At 35.7% G+C, this 20370-nt stretch overlaps 8 protein-coding genes across 8 annotated transcripts in view; 5 read left to right on the top strand and 3 right to left on the bottom strand.

Annotated features, from left to right (window-relative positions):
- The first annotated feature begins 424 nt into the window (after positions 1–424).
- On the top strand, positions 425–2409 carry LOC108572842 (28S ribosomal protein S5, mitochondrial). Its single transcript, XM_017935161.1, has 6 exons — positions 425–658; positions 843–917; positions 1000–1353; positions 1423–1653; positions 1744–1943; positions 2017–2409. The coding sequence occupies exons 1-6, from the start codon at positions 586–588 to the stop codon at positions 2407–2409; spliced, it is 1326 nt and encodes a 441-aa protein (XP_017790650.1). The 5' UTR covers positions 425–585.
- A 586-nt stretch (positions 2410–2995) lies between these two features.
- LOC108572976 (G-protein coupled receptor 143-like) lies at positions 2996–4513 on the top strand. The gene is made up of 6 exons (XM_017935324.1): positions 2996–3145; positions 3208–3319; positions 3426–3520; positions 3613–3791; positions 3872–4199; positions 4265–4513. Exons 1-6 carry the CDS (start codon positions 2996–2998, stop codon positions 4487–4489), a joined length of 1089 nt encoding a protein of 362 aa, XP_017790813.1. The 3' UTR covers positions 4490–4513.
- A 2795-nt stretch (positions 4514–7308) lies between these two features.
- LOC108572843 (A-kinase anchor protein 10, mitochondrial) lies at positions 7309–10033 on the bottom strand. The gene is made up of 10 exons (XM_017935162.1): positions 9945–10033; positions 8926–9706; positions 8735–8858; positions 8526–8662; positions 8282–8432; positions 8048–8162; positions 7780–7954; positions 7643–7716; positions 7513–7565; positions 7309–7407 (listed from the first exon to the last, which is right to left on the bottom strand). Exons 1-10 carry the CDS (start codon positions 9967–9969, stop codon positions 7309–7311), a joined length of 1734 nt encoding a protein of 577 aa, XP_017790651.1. The 5' UTR covers positions 9970–10033.
- A 764-nt stretch (positions 10034–10797) lies between these two features.
- LOC108572910 lies at positions 10798–12392 on the top strand. The gene is made up of 3 exons (XM_017935245.1): positions 10798–11247; positions 11619–12112; positions 12312–12392. Exons 1-3 carry the CDS (start codon positions 11077–11079, stop codon positions 12340–12342), a joined length of 696 nt encoding a protein of 231 aa, XP_017790734.1. The 5' UTR covers positions 10798–11076; the 3' UTR covers positions 12343–12392.
- A 974-nt stretch (positions 12393–13366) lies between these two features.
- On the top strand, positions 13367–14575 carry LOC108572962. Its single transcript, XM_017935308.1, has 2 exons — positions 13367–13508; positions 13728–14575. The coding sequence occupies exons 1-2, from the start codon at positions 13472–13474 to the stop codon at positions 14558–14560; spliced, it is 870 nt and encodes a 289-aa protein (XP_017790797.1). The 5' UTR covers positions 13367–13471; the 3' UTR covers positions 14561–14575.
- Positions 14576–14991: 416 nt separating this feature from the next.
- LOC108572844 lies at positions 14992–16225 on the bottom strand. The gene is given in 4 exon segments (XM_017935163.1): positions 14992–15285; positions 15342–15405; positions 15807–16015; positions 16202–16225. Coding segments are annotated over 4 exon segments (591 nt in total).
- A 2-nt stretch (positions 16226–16227) lies between these two features.
- On the top strand, positions 16228–17105 carry LOC108572985. The gene is made up of 2 exons (XM_017935333.1): positions 16228–16598; positions 17018–17105. The coding sequence occupies exons 1-2, from the start codon at positions 16228–16230 to the stop codon at positions 17076–17078; spliced, it is 432 nt and encodes a 143-aa protein (XP_017790822.1). The 3' UTR covers positions 17079–17105.
- Positions 17106–19120: 2015 nt separating this feature from the next.
- The window catches only part of LOC108573009, a 12857-nt gene continuing 11607 nt past the window's right edge, over positions 19121–20370 (bottom strand). The window contains exons 9-13 of the mRNA XM_017935361.1: positions 20253–20370; positions 19901–20151; positions 19596–19804; positions 19360–19513; positions 19121–19237 (exon numbers count right to left, since the gene is read on the bottom strand). The exon at positions 20253–20370 is cut by the window's right edge and continues 33 nt beyond it. Coding sequence (XP_017790850.1) covers positions 19121–19237; positions 19360–19513; positions 19596–19804; positions 19901–20151; positions 20253–20370 — 849 coding nt within the window. The remainder of the gene's footprint in view (positions 19238–19359; positions 19514–19595; positions 19805–19900; positions 20152–20252) is intronic.

Genomic DNA, 20370 nt, shown 5'->3' on the forward strand with positions numbered 1-20370 from the left:
CTCTCAACGTTATCGATTCAGCACAGAATAAGATTACAACATTAGTAGTGGTTGGAATTAGAACTAAATGTAAGCATAAAAATACAAATAAAACATATGATAAGATATCACATAATCGTACACGAAGTATAGAATTCTGTACTTCTAAATGTATAATATACATTAGGTTAATCAGAAAGTTCTACTGTTTTATTTGCGAAGAAATTTGCAAATTAATCTATGGTATAATAATGGAATATTACTTAAAAAATGAGTGTTTCGCAAAAGGAAATGGATTTTGTGTCTAAGGGAGAAATAAATAGACTATAAAATGCTGTAAAACAACACTAGTATATTGTAACCTATTGTAAAATACTGATTTTTTACACTATCGGTATATCAGAACGTGAGACACAACATCCCATAAGATGATAAGCCTATTCTGTACCTTGTCTGTAATTCAACACTGCGTACAGCAATTTTGACTGATCGAATTTAAAAAAACATCGTTCCAGCGAGATTAAGCGACATCCATTGAGTGTTCTTTCAACGATCGTAGACCTCTCGCAAAGAGGTTTATGTGATAAGTAGTTCCATCACATTACAATGGCATATAGGATATTTCGTACATGTAAAGCAATTACAAATTGCACAATAAGTACCAGCATCAAAAACAATGGTATTTTTCATAACATATTGTTCTCATATATTTTTTAATCAACCTTGTTTGAGTTTTTGTTTGCATAACCTTAAAATTTGTTTGCGATTCGTATTTATTTTGTCTTTGTTGAAGGGGAAATTGTTAATAACTCGAATTTCTTATTTTTCCAATAAAATACGCTTACTTCAATATAAATTTTCAGCTATTCCTGTTGATTTATTAGTACCACAAACTTTACAAATACAGAATGCAAGGAATACCAACTTTTTTATGAGAAGTAAGAACATTTTACCATTTTCCAATATATTCGGTAAATCTTGATTACGTTTAAGCAATATAAAATTAAATCTTGCATTTAGGATCCGCTGCCCAATTGTGGAAAGCTGTCACTAGCGTCAGTAATGCTGGTAAAAGGAGAGGAAGAGGAAAGAATTTACCAAAAGTAAAAGATTTAAACGAAGGGCAAAAGTTAGGTTGGGGAAAAATACCAATAATGTTTCCAGGACTTAATATAAATATTATGCAAGGAAAAACTGTAGTTACACAACGACGTCTTTCGGAAGAAGAACAAGAATCTAGACAATTGAATGTTGCCAAACATGTAGGTACATCTATGTTATTCAAGAAATTCAAAACTCCAGCCTTAAAACGTGGTTGGACTGGAGGTCATTTAGGAGGCAAAAAGATTGGACCACCTAAACCTATTGATGATGGTTTGTAATACAATGTTGTTATATGTGTACATATATATAAATAATATTAATACAATAATATAATTTTAGATAAATTTGATGGTTTTGAAACTTGGATGTTATACAGTAAAACGGTGAATGTTATGACAAGTATTATGGGTCGTTCTAAGCGTGTACGTTGTATGGTTATAACTGGAAATGGAAATGGCTTGGCTGGATTTGTAATGATAACAGGAAAGGATCTTAGATCAACTATATATACAGCTAAGAGCAGAGCAGGACAAAGATTAATTCATGTTGAAAGATATAATAATCATACTGGTAAACAATAATTATCTATTATTACACATTATGTTGTGCATATATCAAATATAAAAAGGTGAAAAATTACGAGCTACGTTTTCGTTTCAGTACTCCATGATTTCTACACACAGTTTGGAAGAACAAAAATATTTGTGAAACAAAAACATAAAGGATATGGACTCAAGTGCCATCGTGCTATACAAGCATGTTGTGAAGCTATTGGTATAACAGATTTGTATGCTAAACTCGAAGGATCTAGTAATACTGGTAATATAGTAAAGGCTTTCTTTGTTGGCCTATTACAGCAGGTATATTATGCACAAATTTGATTCGACATACTTCTCATGCTTTGTACTGTATTACTCATCGCAATATTTTCAGAAAACACACGAGGATATGGCAAAGGAGAAAAAATTGCATTTAGTTGAAATAAGGAAAGAAAATAACTATTTTCCTACAGTACTTGCTTCGCCACCAGTAGTTCGAGATCGTTCGGAAATACCACCAAACGAAGATTTAGATTTCCAACAGTACGTGATGAAAGGAAAAGTTCCTTATTGGAGAAAAAAGCCACCACCATTCTATGCAAAACTACCGTCATGGCAAGTTCATTTGCGTAAAGAAGAGCGCCACAGAGGTCAAGACGATGTTGTACTTAGATTAAGAGCTGAGTACGGTGACCTTTGTAGTTTTCTTGCTGAAAAATATCCAGAAGCAAAAGCACCTAAATGGAGGAAACACGACAAAAAGAACGAAGAGGATAGTGAACAATAATATTTCTAGAATTAATATAAACCATTCATCGGAAATATAATTATATCTTGAATGTAAATTGTGTAATAATAAAATTTTAATGTTTAAAGTTAAACATATGAAAAACTCTTTCTTTCTTCTTTTGCGTTTTGATACATTTATTTACAGGATAATGAACAAATCGAACGGAATACTTTTAAAGTTAATACAATCAACAATTATAAATGTAAATGTTGAATATTCAAGAGGATGGATTAATTTTTCGAATTCTCCTGTTTAAATGATGCATATTAAATGAAGACTGTATTATCTGCAGAAGGTATGTAATCAAATACTGATCGAGACACAAAGTACTAAGCATGGTGTGCAGATGAATGTGTTGGACACCTCGTATGGCTTCGTTTTAAGATAAAAATGAACGAAGCTCTGTTGATTCCTCGAAAGGATTTTTCACGAAGGACTTTCAATTAGCCGTGCAACGTTTGATATTGTATAAACTAATGTTATACATATAATACATTACGAAACAAGCAATATCTTATCGATCACTATTTTTTTCCTTATCGCACTGTTGGTCGATATTTAAGAAATTAAAATCAAATAAAGCATGGCTGATCCGACGATACAAACGTTCTGTTGTCACCATTCCAACAGAACGGATATGGCAATTGTAATAATGCAAGAATTCAACACGGATGTTTACAACACTGTCTGCATACTCTCTTCCACTATAGGTATCCTAGGTGCAGTGTACCAGGTAAGCGAAATTTTAATACTAAAGGGAAAATCTAATGAGAAACTGAGGAAATTGCTTTGTAGATACTTCCAAGAGAAGCATCCAGTCTTCCTCACAGGTGGCAAGGTTTTTCTGCATCCAGAGGAAGAGAGATTATCATATGGCTTGCAATTGCAGACCTCTTGGCCTCATTAGGTAATATTTCATTACATTTATTTTATAATTTTACAAGATATAAGCAATATAAAAATGAAGAAAAATGATTAATTTTTATCATATTTTTTATTTATACATTGTTTAGGTGTGTTCATAAGATCAGCATTATGGGTGAATTTTAAATCTATAATGCCTATGGAGAATGACACTTCAAGTGTTGTTTTTTGTGCACTCTCATCGGTAAAGTAATTGTATTAATAAGTTCATCACATCAAGGAATTTGGTCTATTTTATCCTTCAGTTGTGATAATGTTAAAATCTTTAACTTCCAGGCCTGGACACAGTATTTTTATATGGCAACATGGATCTGGACTCTTTGCTATGCCATTGACATGAAACTATTATTAGGAGATCGATCTGGTCATCCTACTTGTTACCATGCTTTTGCATGGATATGTCCAGCAATTTTAACTACATTTGGCTTAACAATTTTATATATACCAGATGCAAAGTTTGTGTCTTTGGTTTAATAGTGTCAATAATTTCATTCATTTATTTCTTCAGAACATCATAAAACTTTATTTTTTCTAGCTGCCATAATTTAACATCATTGTCCACTGCTATACTACGTATTCTACCGAATTATTGCGCTACCTATGTACTATTAGCAGTAGTCATGATAGTTAATCCCGTATTATATTTCGCGTCAACGCGAGATCTTCAAACTGCCGTCACTTGTAGTTTAGCGCAAATAACAGGCAGAGAAAGGAAATTGGTGCAAGCGATAAGAGTTAAATTTGCATTGACAAACGTCGTATATTACGTGTGCTGGCTACCAAATTTAATTAATGGAATTTTATTATGGACTTTGTGGTTTCAGTTACCAATAAAAGCGATCATTACACTTTGGTACATAATGGTATGTACATTTTTTTTGAGATTGATGTAACAAATTTAATTGATGTGAGAATATTTCATTTACAGGCTGTTACAAATCCTCTTCAGGCGTTCTTCAACGCTCTCGTTTATAAAAGGTGGGGGAGAAGGGAGAAATTTCGACTGGAGTGTTGTCAGAAATTGGGGAACTTTAACTTGAGTCAAATCACAAAAGGAGAGACGAGTATGCGATTAACAGAGTCATCACCCTTATTGGATCCGAAATATGGGTGTCCGCCGCATACAAGTATTAACGGATCCTCTTCGTTTTAAAAACTGTGATACACGAAACCTCATTAAATCATAACCATAAGACGTTACGAATTTATTGAGGTATAAAACATTCTACTGCCTTATGTCACTTTTAAAGGAAATTATATTTTTAATATTTACGAAATCTTTAAGCTTCAAAGAGATAATATGCTCAATCGTTCATTTTACTGTGAACACGTGTAACGAGAACCACGTAAGAGAATTTACTATTTACATATAGGTGTTGTATATATAAAATAACATTTCTTTTTTCTATGAGTAATTACATTATAAAGAATTAAGGTTTTTTTTTTTATATAGATTAGACTGTAGCGGTAAAGAGAGCTTTATAGAAAATGAATATCTTGTATTAATTTGAGATACATTGTCTCGGAAAGCACATTTGTTAATTGTTATAAATTGTTAAAGAGATTTTATTTTCTACATATATAAAGAGATACACGTATATAGTGTACTATCGTTTAATCGGTATAATTTTTATCGTACATCTAATGTTTCTTATGTTACGATTTCATTATGAATTAATTACAAAATGTCAATCGTAACTCAACACTCCGTGAATACATTAATAAGGGAGCACCTCTGATAAAACACGTGTCTCAAAAAATAGTGCGTGTAGAATTTTTAAACAGATATTCCGATCGTTTTTGATTAACAAATTTTATTCGTACAACATCCCTTCTCCTTGTAATAAAAAAATTCTTATGTACACATCGCTATTAACAAATGATCAAACACTCACTTTTCTAGAGACTTACATGTACATTTCGTAAATAGTACCAAGACTGTATATTTTGGAGCAACGAGTTCTATTCAACGTGTAGCACCAAAAGTTCTACGTAAATATGAAAGGTACAGTAACTAAATTTTTCATTCTTATGCGTTAAACTTGAATGCATAGTAAGCATGTTTTTACACCTTTTATAAATATAAATTAACGCATTAGTATAAATCGCCAAAATACTGTACGATTTGTACGCAAAAGAAAGGTTAAACTAGCTACTACCGTTCTTTCATTTTTATACGGAAAGGAACCAATGTGCACCATTAATCAACTAATATGTCAACAACTTTAGCCTTGAACTGTATATGTTTGTTACATTATCTAAATCATTCTTCTTACAACATTATGTATCAGTTGCTCATTTTTATTTATACATTACTTGTTTTTTAAAAATAGATTCGATTTTAATAAAATAACTTTTGTGTAATGCTATATACAAATCTTCAAGAACCATTGAATAGGGACCGACGTAAGAAATGGTACAACATCCTAATATCCTTTCTCCGGAAGAACTCTCCATGAAGATATCAATTTCCAACCAAAAACCTGCTGTGTATTACTTGGGTCATTTATGACGTTGAATTTTCTCAAATTATTTATTAAAATTTTTTATGAAACCACCTTTCCTATTATTAACATTGTTGGACGAAAAATATATAATTCGAAAGCAATTTTATCCTTTTCGTATACAAGATTATCAGTACTGATTTGATTGGAACGAGCCTACGCTAGACTGGGGGTAACTAAAAAGACTCTTCAAATATTTATGCTTCGAACAGCATAAGAAATTTCTAGTGGAATACTTCTATTTTGTTACACCCAAACCACTCCTCCAGAGATGTTCTTGATCTTATATGTATAGGTTATCTTCTGACATGAATATTTCCTAAAAACTAGCTACATTAGACTGGTCATATATAACGGTTTTTCGATCATGCAGTTTTTTTTATATATCACTTAGAAACTCTAAAATAAATACTGCCAAGTAGACGTCTAAAATATAAGAATACTTCAAGGAATCCGTAGATGTTATTGCTATATAAGATTCGTGCAAAATTAATTGAACTATAACGCAAAATTGAAACGATAAAAGCCTACGATTTCGTAAAGAGTTCGCTCGTTTCTAATACATCTAAAGTGCACTTCATTCGTTGACTTTCAGAACACGTACATTGTATCCTAATCACATTGCCTGGCGATATGTCGTAAACCGTTTATTTATCACATGCAAAATGTTATTTCTGTTTTTTTTTTCTCTTCTTCACCTTTCACACTCACGGGTAAGAAATATTGACTTTCGTCGAAAAGATTGGAAGACGAAACGTAAAGTTTATCGAAAAATGAATATACTTGGCAGTTAAATAATTGAAAATGTAACATACGCTTCTATTGAACACAAAACAACATGCTCTTTACGTTATAATTATAGTCGCCTTAAAAGTACAATCATGTATTATACGATACAAACGAATACTTTGATAATCTCATATAAACGTTCAAAAAGAATACGAAGTCGAAGCATTTGGAAATTATTGTTTTCGTTTTTGTATAATTCGCTATTGTGATTTAAATAAACGGTAAAGCACTGTATCCACGGTAATGTCATAATTCGTTTTGTTAATTGTTTGTAACTCTCGTAAAACCTAGAATTATCAAATGTGTCACAGGCTCGTCGACGAAATGGAACAATAAATTATAAGAATTAATAAAAAACTAACAATAAAAATTTTGTTCAAAGAACGATTCTAGCAAAGTAGAAAATACACACATTCTTACTTATTAGTCGTACATCGATCACAATGTTAATTTTACTATAAATTCGACGTTAAATTTACGTGTTTTTTTCACGTATTATCAAAGACGAAAAATATAATAAATGTATTACAATTTACAAATACGAACTCACTCTTGTTTCCAATTATTAAATGTAGTAAAATAATTGGTGTTATCTTTATTCAATTTGGCACTTTAGTGGAATACGCCGTAGCGATTTGTAAAATATTAAAAAAAATTGGTATAATACCAAACGAAATATTTACCTTCGAGCACATGAAAAATTCGAAGCTCCTAGAGTCAAAGAGGTGATCTCACGAACGATCATCTCGGCAATCTTCCATGCTAATTCCTCTTTGGCCTAATTATATTGATTTATTATAATTTAAAATCGAAGCAAAAAAAAAAAGTGAAAAATCATGCCTTAAATGTCACCATACATATGACTAAAAAACATGAAATTTACCTTATCTTGCTCCATATTTACAAGCCTTTTCACAGCACGTGTTAATCGCGATTCTACAATTATTTACAGACAATTATTGTGATTATTGCAATCTTGTACAAGTTTCAGAAACTTGTTTTAAGCAACTCACCATATTTTCTTTGAGGATCTGGTTCTATTTCGGTAACGAATCTACCTAAAGCATCGATATAACCAACGCTTAAACTGTAAAGTAAATAAGACACATGTTGAATCATTTATCTCGCGATATCTTTATTTAACATTTACCTATATTTATTACGTCTCCACAAGGAATCAGGATCGTAAAGCTGTCGGGTATCGATGTTCATGCCACCAGTAACATTCGTTTTATTATTGTTCAACCTATTTCCTTCATTCCCTGCCTGCAGGGTGCTTTGCATACTAATACTAACAGAACTGACTTCACTACTGCAATCAGAACCTAAAAATTTGTTTTAACTTTCATAATGAATCAAGTTTATTTCCACGTTACTAGAGTTACATAAAATGCAATGAGTGTCAAAAATACACAAACCTGCTCTTTTTAGCTTAGGATGTAAGTTCGAACATGGACTGCTCTGTATAGTACTGATCAATTCTGATAAGTATTTGTAATATAACTGTGATGATAAGAAGGTAGGCAAATAATGCTGAAAAAAATTCACCATTATCTCAAGTTGAAGCCACTAAATCTTATCAATATTTGATTAACTTTTAATCGCAATCGTAAAAGGGCGTTGCTTTATATTGGGTTGAAATGTTGTTTTACCTTATTCAAGAAATTATATACAATTTTACAGGGCTTATCGAAACAATCGGGTTGTGGTCCCTCCCCATCCTCGCGGCAGATGTTTTGCTCCACTTGAAAGCGAATTTTATCGCTGAAACCAAGAGGCATCGTTGCTTGCAAACTAAAATACCTACAACGATATATGTATATCAATTACAGTCAATGACTTTACTTCCTCCTAATGTATTTCAAGACTCATAAGAATTGCTAGAAAAAGGTGTACTTGTCATAAATAATCAAAGCATCAGTTTGTGCTTCCTTAGGGTCTGTAACATCCTTCTTACCCAACAAGTTTTGTTTATAACTTATTGCAGACATCCAGAAGTCTAATAATTCACGTTTGTTCTCAATTTCCATAAACTGCAAAATCATAAATACGATAATTTCGGGTGGAAATTTAAAACATATTAAATATATAAATAAGACTTTCACCTCCATAAAATAAAAGAATGCAGTTTCATTGTACAATATATCTGCTAGCTGTACATTACCACTTGTAAGAACATCAATCTGATGCTTGCAGTGAAATTCACTTCTTAAGAAGTCATTAATGTGTCTACAAAGGATTGCATTTAAATATCCAAGGAATATATTCCAAATAATTCAATGTTTCTTATACTCACTCATTTTCTAATATCTGGTAAATAATCTCTTGAATAGCTGATAGGCACTGCAACATAGGCTCAATGTTTTCACATGTAAGAACTTTGTCCATTTTTACTTTAAGATCTTCAGGAATTTGATTAATACCCAAAGTATCCTTAACAATATATCTTTTATAAATCCTTAATGCATCCTGCTTAATGGTAGTCATGTCCTTTTTCTTGCAATTATGATTTGATTGTCGCATTCTGCTTATTGTTTGATTAGTCTTTGGCATGTCATTGCAATTTGATTTTGCATCATTACTATTTACATATTCATTGAATAATGGATTCTCACTTTCATGATCATTTATATTATTCTGTGTCACCTCACAATGAAAGTTTTCATTGTTGTCTATTGAATTGGAAAGTCCATTCATATTCTCTATACAATTTGAACATTCAACATTCTCCATCTTAGTCTCAAATGCATTAAACGAACTGCATAAACATTCCACTTCAAGCCAAAATTTAATAAGTGCTAAACAGCTACGCACTTCCATAAACTGAATGAAGTAACCTAAAGCACCTTTGTCAGCAAGAATCTGTGGAAGTGTCTTAGAGAGCTGAGAGTTAAAGGAACATGTTTCTTTCGTTTCACCATTGAGAATTTCATCTTCCTCCTCCTCCTCAAGGCTGCACAGTGTACCTGTTGGTGTCTGGATGGACAAACCACTATTGAATGCATCCCTGAATGATTTCCCAGAGCTTGTTGATTTTATGGGAGATGTTTGTAAAGATCTGGGCCTGTCTCTTTGTCCTGCAATTATCAACAATTACTCTATACACTCGTTAAATGTCACAGATTAACATACACTTGAAAAACACTCTAATTTTTATTGATCACATCAATCACACTAACGAACGTGATACCAAAACAGCACAATGTCAGCGAGATAAATATTTTGCGTTTAGGTTAACTACGATACGATCAACAAGCATTCCTTTCGTGCGTCAAATACCAACGAACCACCGTATACGAGCAAATGAATATTTACCAGGCTTCTTAAAAAATTGGAACATTGTTCACATCAGAACGAAACATGATAAGCGACGCGATATGATAATCGAGCGTAGAAATAATGTTTCAAAGCCTGACGCAAGTTTCTTCCTGCGGCAGGCAAAAATTATGCGTGAGTTCCTTTCGGACACGGTACCAAGCACTGAATTAGGAAAACGACACGGTGAACTTCCTCGAACGTGCATATAAAACGGCACATGACATTTCAATGAGCCCTCATTAATGTCATCCTCGTCCTGCTCAGGATTTTTGTATCGATTGCCAAGTAAGCATATCCGCGACATTTGTCGATAAGACGCGCAACATTCAGAAACGATCAGTGAATCAAAACGTCAAAGATGCATCGATGACATCGAACTTGCGTAATCGACCGTTTTTATAAAAATCTAATATCATCTTAAACACGTTGCACAGCCATGTTGCCGATTCGTAGAAAGTTTACTGTATATTCATCGAGACACGATTATTTCTTACGATTTCGTAATAACGAATAGTCAGCCGGAGATGTTCGCACGGCGCATCTCGTTGCGCTTTGTTACCATCGGAACCTAATTACCATAAAACATCTGTGGATTAACAAACTATATTCTATAATTTCTATTCATCACATTATCTCGTTACGTTGTATCGTATTATTTCGTATGATGTCGTTTCCCTCCTCGTGTCAAACCACTTTTGTGACAAGGACACGAACGTTACGCGACCGATATAAAAGGAATCCCACTATGCCACGACATTCGATCTTTACCTCCTTGTTATTCGTGATTCGTCTGAACCGTTCTCGCGTCAACGTACGGGACACGTTTTAGACCGGCCAGTTTTAGCATTTAAATCGGAGAATCGCTTTGCATCGGACCGCGTGTGCACGCGTTCCCTGTATATCGGTACACGATGGGGCCAATGGCCGGCCACTGTGCTCGAGGCTCTCATGACCGTTCGACGACAAAGAAATACCGGTTTCTCAGCGTACTGACCACTATATCAAGGAAGAGCATCGGTGTAACACCGTCTTTTAACCGAACCCCGGTCAGTCTGAATCCTGTCAACGATCCTCGTGCATTTTGCCGAAAGTTCGTGCCCGTTCAAGCCAGATTGGGCCCCACTTCGTCATGTATCTACGTTACGACATCCTCGTGTTGGTTTATCACGTTATGACCGGCCTGTCGTTACCGGCAACCAGCTATGATCAACGACAAACCGGCGATCTGAACGTGCAGGTCCACCTGAAGGATGTGCAAGTGCTCGCGTTGCTGGACTCAGAGTTGCTTGACGATTACACGGTAAAACGACAACTATCGGTACGGTGTACGCGCCGTGGGGTTATAACGTAGATTGATACGAGTAGATAACACGAGATAACGAAAACTATTATTATCGTTAATTTTTATCTCTTTACTGTTAGTACGATAAAGCTACTCATGTGATTATTAGAAGTGGTTTATGTTTACTTAGGTTGCGTTGCAATTAGGTACGCTTAATTATAGTTTGCAAGGAATTAATATTGAAATAATAACGAAACGTACTTGAATAAAATTTACAAAATATATTAGGTTTTATTAATTTTATTCCTTAATTTATCGTTAACAAGTGAATGGTTAGAAGAATTTTAGAAAGTGAACTTTAAGTAAATTATTACGATCCTGGGTTACAGGAGTTCGATTACTTCTACGATTATGCCGATTTCACGGTGAAACCGATCGTCAAGCCCACTACTAGTACTACCGAGGCGACTATACCAGCTTCAGAGTCTACTGAAAACGTCGATGTCGCTGAAACAGTTGATCCTTCTTCACAAAATTCAACGCTTCTCTCAACTAGCAATTCTTCAAACGCAAATTCCGCCTCAGAAGTCACAGAAATTTCTGTACTAACATATACTGAGGATACAAACAAAACTTCAGCCACTTTATCACTTGAAAGTCCAGAAAATCCAACTAAGGAGGGTAATGCATTGAAGACAAGAATCAACAACAAAACCAGCGATCTATTTAAAGTAGACGAAGAGGATTCTGTGGAGAAAAAAAATGGGAGGTCAGTCGTAGAAAATCCACTAAAAAAATCTGGAAAACGCTGTAGATCGGGATACTCGCCTAATGGGAAGGGCCGTTGTCGACGTTTGAGTCAACGAAGATTATCATTAATTCCGTGAGTACTATCAACAAGAGGAAACATTAAAATTCATAGCTCGTCTATTACAGGAGCAGTGAAACTAATTAACGATATTAATTAACGAAACTACAAACTGTGAAATTCGTGTTGTATAAAATTTCAAGAAATACTTTATCTTTTAGATTTCTTAAAGAACTAGTATAATTAGCCTTTTTCGATTTTATCTGTTTTATAGGTTAGCTATGAGATGGATGCCAAAACTATAAGACGACCTATCGCGAGGCACGAGAAATTTGGCGCAAATGAAAGTCAATCGAATGCACTCGAACCGAACTATGCCATGAATATTCGATATTGTGCAGAATCGAGTTGCGATTGTGCCTGATGTTCCTTCCTTTGTCGATTTACGCTAAGTTACGTTAAGTATGCACGCGTCGTTCGCCTCGCTTCATCCTGCATATCTATTTAGCTCGTAATTCATCGACATCGACTCGCTGTATATAATATAAGAAACATTATACTTAACAGATTTATAAAACTATTAAAATAAATTTATATATTCGTAGCGAATGATTATTTTCATTTAAACTACAAGTAAACTAACTCATAGGGGTTAAGCTCTCGAATTATTTTTACTTCTTAAGAAATTATTTTTACGGTGGTCATTTAAAAGGAAAAGAGATTTCTATCGAATGAATCGTCAAAGAACGAAAGAGAGCTTCGTTCAAAGGTTCTACGGATCGAGATAAGTAGACACGAACAGCACGCGATCCTCGGAAACGTTGCTCGAAGAGATTCCCTCTCCAACGTACCATGATTGCGAGGAAAGAAATAAAAATATCGAGCAATTACGTAACATGGTGTTATTTTCAAATATCATAATCGTGGAATATTTGGCGGATAATTAAAATATCATTTACACATATAAATCTATAAATGTATTTACTTTTCCCTAATGATCTTGAAATGCCCTTGACCTTGAGGAAAATATTTTTATTCAGTGGATGAAGGTGACTTTGAAGTCTACAAAAACTCTAAATGGCAGATGTTGTGCGTGAGAAAAACACGATATACCATCAGTACAATTGCTTCGTTTTCTTCCTTTTAACCCGTAGAGGGGGATAAAGTCGTGTGCAAGAAGCTACGTACCGCACAGCATTGACGTGAACCATCACCGATGGTTTGCGACCGCCTCTTAATCATCTAAGTCGATTACCAGGCACACGAGGCGTTTCTTACCCTCTCCAGCAGTGATACTCTCCCTCGATCTATATACAAGTCGCGAGGCGATCCAAAGCTGCCAAGGAAGCGGACGAATCTCTCGCACAGTCGGTGATCGGACTTCGTTCAGCTCGGCCGATTCAAGTGGTCGCTTACAGAGGGCTTGTCACCAAGATGCCGCTTTACGCCGCGTACCTTCTCTTGCTACCAGGTAGACCAATTATTACACTAATTTTTCTATTAGTTAAACATCTTTCTCCAGCGTTTAATTTTATTTACAATTGCATTTTGTTTTTTCTACTATCTTAAACAAATTATTCCGAAAGCTCTATACACCCTTGCTTACGAAGAGAATGTTTGTTTGTTGTTTAGATATGAAAGTCATATTCAAATTACATCTTTGTTCTTTTATATTTTTTTAATTTTACAGGCATTCTTTTCTATACACTCATCTCGCACATCAATGCGGCTCCAGCAACCTACGATCAGCGACAAAGCGGTGATTTCAATGTGGACGCGAGGTTCGACAACTTCTTTGTGGTCGTGGCCACTTCCGATAACACTGGCCTCCTCGGAAACCTCGCTGGGCAGGTGCTGGGGTGGAACGAGTTAACCTTGCCGCAGCGCAGCAAGCAACAGACGCGAGAGAAGCCGTCTGAGACTATGGTTTACGAGACGGAAGATGCAGATGGCGGCAGGGAACCTTACCACGTCGAGATCGTTCGTATAGAGAAGGATGGAGATCACAGTGATAAAAGTAAACATGTTGACCAGCCGGCAGTTGCTAAAACAGGGGAGGGCATTGATTTAAAAACGTCGGCAAAGGACGTTGAGAATTCTGAGAAGCTTTTGCAACAGACGCCTGACACAGAGGTGGTTATCGACGATAAAAAGGCGGTAAAAAAAACCAGAAGCCTTTGGAAGAGTGAAGGAGGACGTGTACTTATCGATGGTCCATTAAAAGCGAACAAAGGGCACGTTATTGATGTGAGCAAATTGCAAGTGGAAAATTTTGACCATCCTGATGTTCTGCCAGTGAAGGAAGAAACATCTAAAGCGACGAGGCCAGGCATATCGTTGAAGAAACAATTATCCAAGAAAGAGGAGGAGTCGATGTCTGCGGAGAGAAACGAATTGGGCAGCAAATACCAAGAGCTGGTGTTGATTGGAGGTGGCATTGAGAATTGCGGACCAGGAAGATACAGGGACAAGATAGGTGTCTGTCAAACCGACAAGAATTTCGATGAAAGTTTGTCTCGTTAAGTAAGAGGTACTTAAGTTATATTCAAGGGTATATGTAGATGACAATTGTGATATTTGTACACCGTAGTCACAAGCTAAACAATGGTGCTCTTAGATGTACGGAGGATTAGGATTTTATGAATACATGACTCGCGTGGAAGGTATTTAAAAAGGAATGGAATTCAAAATTCCCGCGCGTACTCTGATCTCGTAATCGAACTAGGTATACTCTAACCGTCTATTATATCTTTCGTTTTTTACGTTTATATTATTTATACTATGTATCATGCACTTGTATCACGTGTAACTACAAATAAATTACAAGCACAATGAAAGGAATGCTCTTTTCAATCCCACTTTTTCTACAATAAAAATTTGTAAGGTTTAAAATTTACATAACCTATCATTTCTTAACGTAATTTTTTCGCAGAAAGTTCTTGAGTTATCTCTGTTTACTTGAACAGAGTGTAAGCACGATTAACTTCTATCTTTGTATTCAAGCTGGTTGTATCTGAATTCGAGTCGCGCTCGACCGATTCCGATTTCCAATAAGCTCCCGTACGAAGGCGCCATTCAAGGCGAACCAGGAAGACAATCCGCGAAGTTCGAGCGTGGCGGAAATGTAAGAGCAAGGGCAAGGTTACGGTAATAAGCGGCGGCTGAGACAGAGGAACGGGGAAATGAACTCGGTGGGGCCACACGAGGCCGTTGCCCTTTACAAATCAGTCTCGTGTGTACGTGTAGCTCTATGTGTAGGTACGTGCTCGCGTGCACAACGAAAATACTGCGGTCGTGTTTTTCTTCTCATCAACCGAACTTCGTCTTGAATAGAATTACGTAGATCAATTAAGACCTAAAAAGGAAATCTAAGAATGAAGACTCTGAGGGAGGTTAAACGGAACGAGATATTTCATTATGGAAATAAGCTTCCAATTACTTCTTGTACTTTTGGATTTGTCAAATAAAATAATTGTCAAACACACGTAGAAATTTAGCATCTTTTTTATTACGTATTTAATTTTTTCTTCCTTATCGATTGGTACTTTTCTAATGCGAAGAAATTTTCGTATATTTTGTATGTAATAAGAATGTGGTAGTGATAGACACTTTTGGCGCCATTTACAATACAACTATAAATCGCCTATTATAGAAACCAACGAACGACGTATACACGTGAATATAGGTAATTGTAAATGTGAAGCAGAATGAGATATCAACGTCGCAGTCCGTGTAGAAAAATCAATTCCATCCAAGATTACGTTCTGGCTGGCTATGTATGCAACAGAACGTGCACAGTGGCCCGCAGGTTCTTGAACTTGCCTGACGATCTGTTTCCATGCCAGGTGGGGACCGGGATCGCCGGTCGGCAGGAGACGTCGTCACACCTCGCTCATCCTCCGCATCGTCAAGACGTTCATTGCTCACGCTACCACGCCACGGGCATCGTTTTTTCTCATCAAAAGCCAACCACAAGTCCTTTTCGTATTTTCTTGATCGTTCCCTCGATCGATCGTTTTGCCGCGTCAGCCTTTTAACCTCGAGACACGGGACACGTTCAACAAATTCCTACGCTTTTCGTGACAGACTCGACGAATTTAACAGATCGAGAGGGGTTTCATTTAGCACATATAACACATAAACACGATATATCGTCGATATTACTACGATTAGCGGGGAAACAGACATCGATGCTATCGATCAACATGCGAATCTTCAAAACAGTGCTGCTACTCGCCGCGTTCTGTTCTAACAGCGTCGTCCAGTGCTTACCGGTTGCGAACGAGACATCGATCGTGGAATCATCGAGCCTGACAACAACGCAGCAGCCACCCTACAGTTCTACAGTCGATCATTACGATCAACGACAGAACGGGACCGAGAATTACCGTATCCACGTGGACGACGTGATATTTGTCATCGCTCCCGTCGAGACGCTCCTTCTAGCCGGTGCTGCTGTCGACAATAAACCTAACTTACCGATAATTGATTCGTTGAAGCCGCCCTCGAGTAAACCGGAAATCGATCCTAAACAGTCACTGGCGCCCAAGTCAGCACACAGGTATTTTCAAGTTTTCACACTTCGAACAGGGTGATATTAATTTTTTATTTCGGGAGCAACGATCTGTTTTCTATCGGAATCATTGAAATTATTCTTTTTGAACTTTGAAAAGTGATTTTAATATATGATAGTTTTTATAATGGATTATTAGTTCTTTTTTTTGTCACACTCTGAAAACTGCGTCGTGTCATTATCAATCTCTTCTGCGCAATATTATTGCGAGCGGAAGTGGATATATCGATACACATGGTTGTTACTTCCGTTATTGAGAATTGTGATTATCGATTAAAGTATGAACGGAATAATTGAAATAAATAAAGTAAATTAAATTACTTACAAATATGAAATATGTTTGAAAACTTTTAATTTATTTTTCTCTTATCAATTGATTGGACTGATATATAATATCTTTATTTTAGGCCTGGTCTACGCTTGGCAAATTTACTGGTTCCGCTGTTCCGTCGTATTCGCCATGAGTGAAGAAGTCTAATTTTTACACGAAACGCTGCAAGATATTTACGTCAAATTTAATCCATTCGTTATAAATTTTTTTTAAATAATCGCATAATGCCACTCCCTCTCCCCGCCCCGCCATCACCATTCTCTGCTATCCTTTTCATCGCAATGGACTGGTTAGTTTAAGGTAGTATTTATTTTTTATCTCGCTTGTAACGAACTAACATAAAAAATGAATCGACATAATTAAAAAAATGAAAATATTCCACTACGATCACATGAGTTAGCAAACAGTATAAGGTGTAAATGGGTCTTTGAATGACACTTATACTCAAGTCATAATATACAATACCTTCTTATCGAAACGAAATTTATTTGATTAAAAATTAAAATACATTACTTATGAGTTCCTTTTTGGTATATCATCACAATACTTTGTATAAAAAATGCTTAGGACTATGATCCTCAGAATATATATCATCTGGGTGGAATCGTTTATTTTGTTAAAAAAAAGAATAGATTCAGAGAGAAAAAACTGATCACTTTCACACGAATCTTTACAAGTTACAAGTGTACAATAAGTGGCTTGTACTGTCAAAAGGAAAGGGTGGAAGAAAAACCTATATAAAAAGGATGATCGTTCGAACGCAATTAGAATAGAAACGTAAGTTTCATGATGTTCACTTACATATATATACAATATGCCTTCGAAAAACTTACACGACGGACAATTGTGAACCATGGAAGCGTGTACAAGAATATGTTCTTCAAATATATCTCACCATTAAAATAGAAAGCAGCTCTGTGTTGTAACGTGTCTGTGTTCTCATTTTCTTTTTGTTCTTCACTTTGATACTCGCGGGAATAATTTACAATAAAGGTCGGTACTTTTTTCTTTCTTTCATTTTCACTTTGAAAGTAGTTCCAACAAAAGATATCCCCGAATACGCTCGTGATTACGTTGAAAAACACCAAGGACACATTTAAATATCGACAAATGATGGATCAAACAATATTACGAACAAACATTTCGTTTCGTTCGAATGATGAATCATTCGCCAATATAATTTTATATATATATATATATATTATACGCCAATCCTCATGACGTAATTGTATTAGTAAAACTAATGTACCCTGTTGTTATTTTCACGGTTAGAAGTATACACGTGCTTTTCATTTTATCGAAGTTTGAAAATGAACTTAAGGTACATTACAACCTATACGCTTTCTTCTCTAAGTGTACAATTCGTGAGAAAAATGATTCGTTATTTTGATAATAGCACGGCAAAATGCAATTCGGTGGGCACGAGAAGATAATTCATTAGTTAATGTAATTATTAAGTATTTATCTTGAATTCATCTATTACTTTTTTTCACTTTTCCCCAAGCGATAAATCGTGTTAACACCTAAAATTGCGGGATAACTAACTATCGATCCTACCATACGCGAAACGATAATGATTGGAAAAAGGATGTAATATTTTAAATTACAGTCTCCTGACTGAATGAAGTTCAGTCTAGCCTGAGTCACATGATTTACGATCGAATCCCGAATTATGCAGGCTATAATTCAGTATCGAAATAATGGGGTGATGAAGATTCACTGTTATTATATACATGGATTACACGTTTGTCAACGATAAAATATGTGTACTAAAGCAATGCGCACGAATACCTCCCGTATAACGGAACGGAGAAAGCTGTACATCACTATGACACACGCAAAACGCCTATAGTTTACATGGACTACAAATATTACCTAATCACCACTGTGGCGTGATTCGCCGAAAAAACACGATTTAAATGTACACAAAATCGTTGACCGTCATTTTCAGCCATAAATCTTCCCTCAAACGATACATATCATCGGGGTGATTCTCTCTCATCTCGGCGTCAACAACGTACGATTATGCAAACAACAGACTCAATAATGAGATTTACTTCGTCGAAAAAAATACTAATAAAAGACCAACAACAATAAAAATTAAAAAGGGAGACGAAAGACAAAACGAAGAAGAAAAATAATAAAGAGGAAACGTGTTATTTTTTTTTCTTTTGTTTTTTTAGGAAGAAGGTTGAGCTGCTGCGTTCGCGTTGAGATCTTCGCAGCCTGTAGCTCCTCCAGGGCCACTATTATTAGCAACTGCGGGCTCGTCAAATTTTAATTCCTCCTTACCCGCCTATAGAGGAATTATTCCATTTGACATCTTTTTCAAAAAGTCAATCGCTGATTAAAAAAATTCTTAGAACGGCACCAGAAGCATTTTCATAGATATGTGTCGGTAACATCACCAGCTATTACCTCTTTGATCAGCATACGACAGTTCTCCATCACACTACGCCGCCTGTCCGTGTTATTGCTCAATATTTCCTCCGACTGATGCAAACTGTCCACAATTTTACGCAGCTCCTCTAACTCCGTTACCGTTATCTTCAATTTCGTTTCTAATTCGGACCTGCAAATCATCACTATACATTTACCTAGTGTCCCTTTTACTCTACACACGCTTCTTACAGCAAGGAAATATGATAGATTACTTCTCCTCTTTCAGCTCCAGTATACACGTGTCGTTATCGAGCTGTATTATTCGCAAAACTTTCAATAATTTCGTAACGAGATTATCTACATCAATCACTTGATCAACAAGACCTACGGCGGGACAGTAGTCCGAAGCCAGCGGACCATCATTGGTTCCTGTATCAGATTCGCTTATAGAATCGCAATCATCGTCCTCCTCGTTTTCTACCTATATGAAAAATATATGCATTCCAGTTGATAATTATTTTTTACAATGGTATCATTTAATAAATATGTTTTTAACCACTCTACGTAGTTTGTATACCTTACGACGATGCAAAATAGCTTGTGTAAGATTCGTAAGACTCGAACATTCTTCGTTGGCGCGCGTCCTTTTCAGATTACTCTCGTCCACAGTTTCTGGGAAACTCAGAGCTCTGCGAAGTGAATCGCTGCTCGACACCATGTTGTGCGTGTACGTATCGGGCAAGGGAACATCCTCCAGCACACTTTCCATCATCAAGCATGGCTCGGTTTCAAAATCGAGCAAGTCAGATGATGATTCCATGCTCAATTCTAAATATGAAACAATGATTATTGGACGATCTTCTTCGTTAAGTAAATGGTCTACTGTTAGAAGTGATAATTCAAATAAAAATTACACTTAAATCGTATACCTTTGTATATCTGTTTAGCTGATTCTAAGGTGGACTTTTTATCTGTATTTTTCGTTGCAAAAGGATGCGTCGCCGCGTTTCGAATGGTCCCAATAACAGCAGAAACAAAGGAACCGCT

This window comes from Habropoda laboriosa, unplaced genomic scaffold (assembly GCF_001263275.1).
Source record: "Habropoda laboriosa isolate 0110345459 unplaced genomic scaffold, ASM126327v1 scaffold102, whole genome shotgun sequence".
In the NCBI taxonomy this organism is placed as follows: Eukaryota; Metazoa; Arthropoda; class Insecta; order Hymenoptera; family Apidae; genus Habropoda; species Habropoda laboriosa.

What these genes read in the sequence shown, in the direction of transcription:
- LOC108572842 (XM_017935161.1), top strand. Translation starts at nt 586, where the DNA reads ATGGCATATAGGATATTTCGTACATGTAAAGCAATTACAAATTGCACA. An exon ending in TACCAGCATCAAAAACAATG is followed by an intron (nt 659 to 842) that starts GTATTTTTCATA and finishes ATAAATTTTCAG; the next exon opens with CTATTCCTGTTGATTTATTA. An exon ending in ACCTAAACCTATTGATGATG is followed by an intron (nt 1,354 to 1,422) that starts GTTTGTAATACA and finishes ATATAATTTTAG; the next exon opens with ATAAATTTGATGGTTTTGAA.
- LOC108572976 (XM_017935324.1), top strand. Translation starts at nt 2,996, where the DNA reads ATGGCTGATCCGACGATACAAACGTTCTGTTGTCACCATTCCAACAGA. An exon ending in AGACCTCTTGGCCTCATTAG is followed by an intron (nt 3,320 to 3,425) that starts GTAATATTTCAT and finishes TACATTGTTTAG; the next exon opens with GTGTGTTCATAAGATCAGCA. An exon ending in TTTTTTGTGCACTCTCATCG is followed by an intron (nt 3,521 to 3,612) that starts GTAAAGTAATTG and finishes TTTAACTTCCAG; the next exon opens with GCCTGGACACAGTATTTTTA.
- LOC108572843 (XM_017935162.1), bottom strand. Translation starts at nt 9,969, where the DNA reads ATGTTCCAATTTTTTAAGAAGCCTG. An exon ending in TGGAGACGTAATAAATATAG is followed by an intron (nt 7,717 to 7,779) that starts GTAAATGTTAAA and finishes TTTACTTTACAG; the next exon opens with TTTAAGCGTTGGTTATATCG. An exon ending in AGATCCTCAAAGAAAATATG is followed by an intron (nt 7,566 to 7,642) that starts GTGAGTTGCTTA and finishes AAATAATTGTAG; the next exon opens with AATCGCGATTAACACGTGCT.
- LOC108572910 (XM_017935245.1), top strand. Translation starts at nt 11,077, where the DNA reads ATGTATCTACGTTACGACATCCTCGTGTTGGTTTATCACGTTATGACC. An exon ending in AGTTGCTTGACGATTACACG is followed by an intron (nt 11,248 to 11,618) that starts GTAAAACGACAA and finishes CCTGGGTTACAG; the next exon opens with GAGTTCGATTACTTCTACGA. An exon ending in CGAAGATTATCATTAATTCC is followed by an intron (nt 12,113 to 12,311) that starts GTGAGTACTATC and finishes TCTGTTTTATAG; the next exon opens with GTTAGCTATGAGATGGATGC.
- LOC108572962 (XM_017935308.1), top strand. Translation starts at nt 13,472, where the DNA reads ATGCCGCTTTACGCCGCGTACCTTCTCTTGCTACCAG. An exon ending in GTACCTTCTCTTGCTACCAG is followed by an intron (nt 13,509 to 13,727) that starts GTAGACCAATTA and finishes TTAATTTTACAG; the next exon opens with GCATTCTTTTCTATACACTC.
- LOC108572985 (XM_017935333.1), top strand. Translation starts at nt 16,228, where the DNA reads ATGCTATCGATCAACATGCGAATCTTCAAAACAGTGCTGCTACTCGCC. An exon ending in GCGCCCAAGTCAGCACACAG is followed by an intron (nt 16,599 to 17,017) that starts GTATTTTCAAGT and finishes TCTTTATTTTAG; the next exon opens with GCCTGGTCTACGCTTGGCAA.